This window comes from Egretta garzetta, unplaced genomic scaffold (assembly GCF_000687185.1).
Source record: "Egretta garzetta isolate BGI_Z169 unplaced genomic scaffold, ASM68718v1 scaffold1560, whole genome shotgun sequence".
Lineage (NCBI taxonomy): Eukaryota > Metazoa > Chordata > Aves > Pelecaniformes > Ardeidae > Egretta > Egretta garzetta.
In genome coordinates, this window is record NW_009258373.1 from 12,943 (window position 1) to 13,699 (window position 757).

Sequence of the window (757 nt, forward strand, 5' to 3'; positions counted from 1 at the left end):
GGGGAGAGAGACCTCTTCCGACAGGCACAAGCTGACCAGAGAAACCCGTTTCCCTCACACGCACCCCACCGCCTCCCCGGAACGAATTAATCCTGGACCATCTTATAAATCTTCCGACTCTCAAAGGGAAAGGCTGTAGTTCAGGGGCCAACAAAACCAGACGAACAGCCAAACCTCGCTGTTGGAGAAAAACACCTGAGATGAGGTGTCGGCATCCTCCTGTCCTGCAGGAAGACCTGAACGTGGCAATTCCTTCCTCTTCTCAACGCTGACGTGGTTCCGCACCCCCCCAATACAGGTAGGGATCCCTCCCCCAGTGTAACAGGGATGGAAATCAAGAGGTTTTTTTTCCCATAGAGCCCAAAAAAACAAATTCCAAGGGCGGAAAACATTCAGCTCGGGGAGTGGCCAAGCCAGCGTGCTGGAGGCCATGTGGGGAGGCAGATATTTGCCCTAATCTGGCAAGGCCAGAGCTCAGCCCAACTCCTTTGGACTCCTGTTTTGAGGCAGGAATCGGGGTCCCCCTTTCCCCAGCGCCACCCCCAGAGCCACCACACGTTGCCCTCCCACCCCGGGCCGTACTTCGTGACGTGTGGACAGTGGCGAGGCGCCTGTACAGGTTTTTCTGCCTGGGGTCGGGATGGAAGCCGCTCTTGGTGAAGTACACGTGGATGTAGATGGAGCCATTCTGCTGGACGCTCTGCAATCACACCCCGACAGGGTGGTTGGGGGTCAGAGCACGGCTGTCGGCTCCCAG

General features: G+C 57.2%; 1 protein-coding gene across 1 annotated transcript in view; it reads right to left on the minus strand.

Moving 5' to 3' along the window:
- The window catches only part of CLPTM1 (CLPTM1 regulator of GABA type A receptor forward trafficking), a gene marked incomplete at both ends in the record, with an annotated part of 5,407 nt that overhangs the window by 3,729 nt on the left and 921 nt on the right, over positions 1–757 (minus strand). The window contains one exon of the mRNA XM_035895097.1: positions 583–700. Coding sequence (XP_035750990.1) covers positions 583–700 — 118 coding nt within the window. The remainder of the gene's footprint in view (positions 1–582; positions 701–757) is intronic.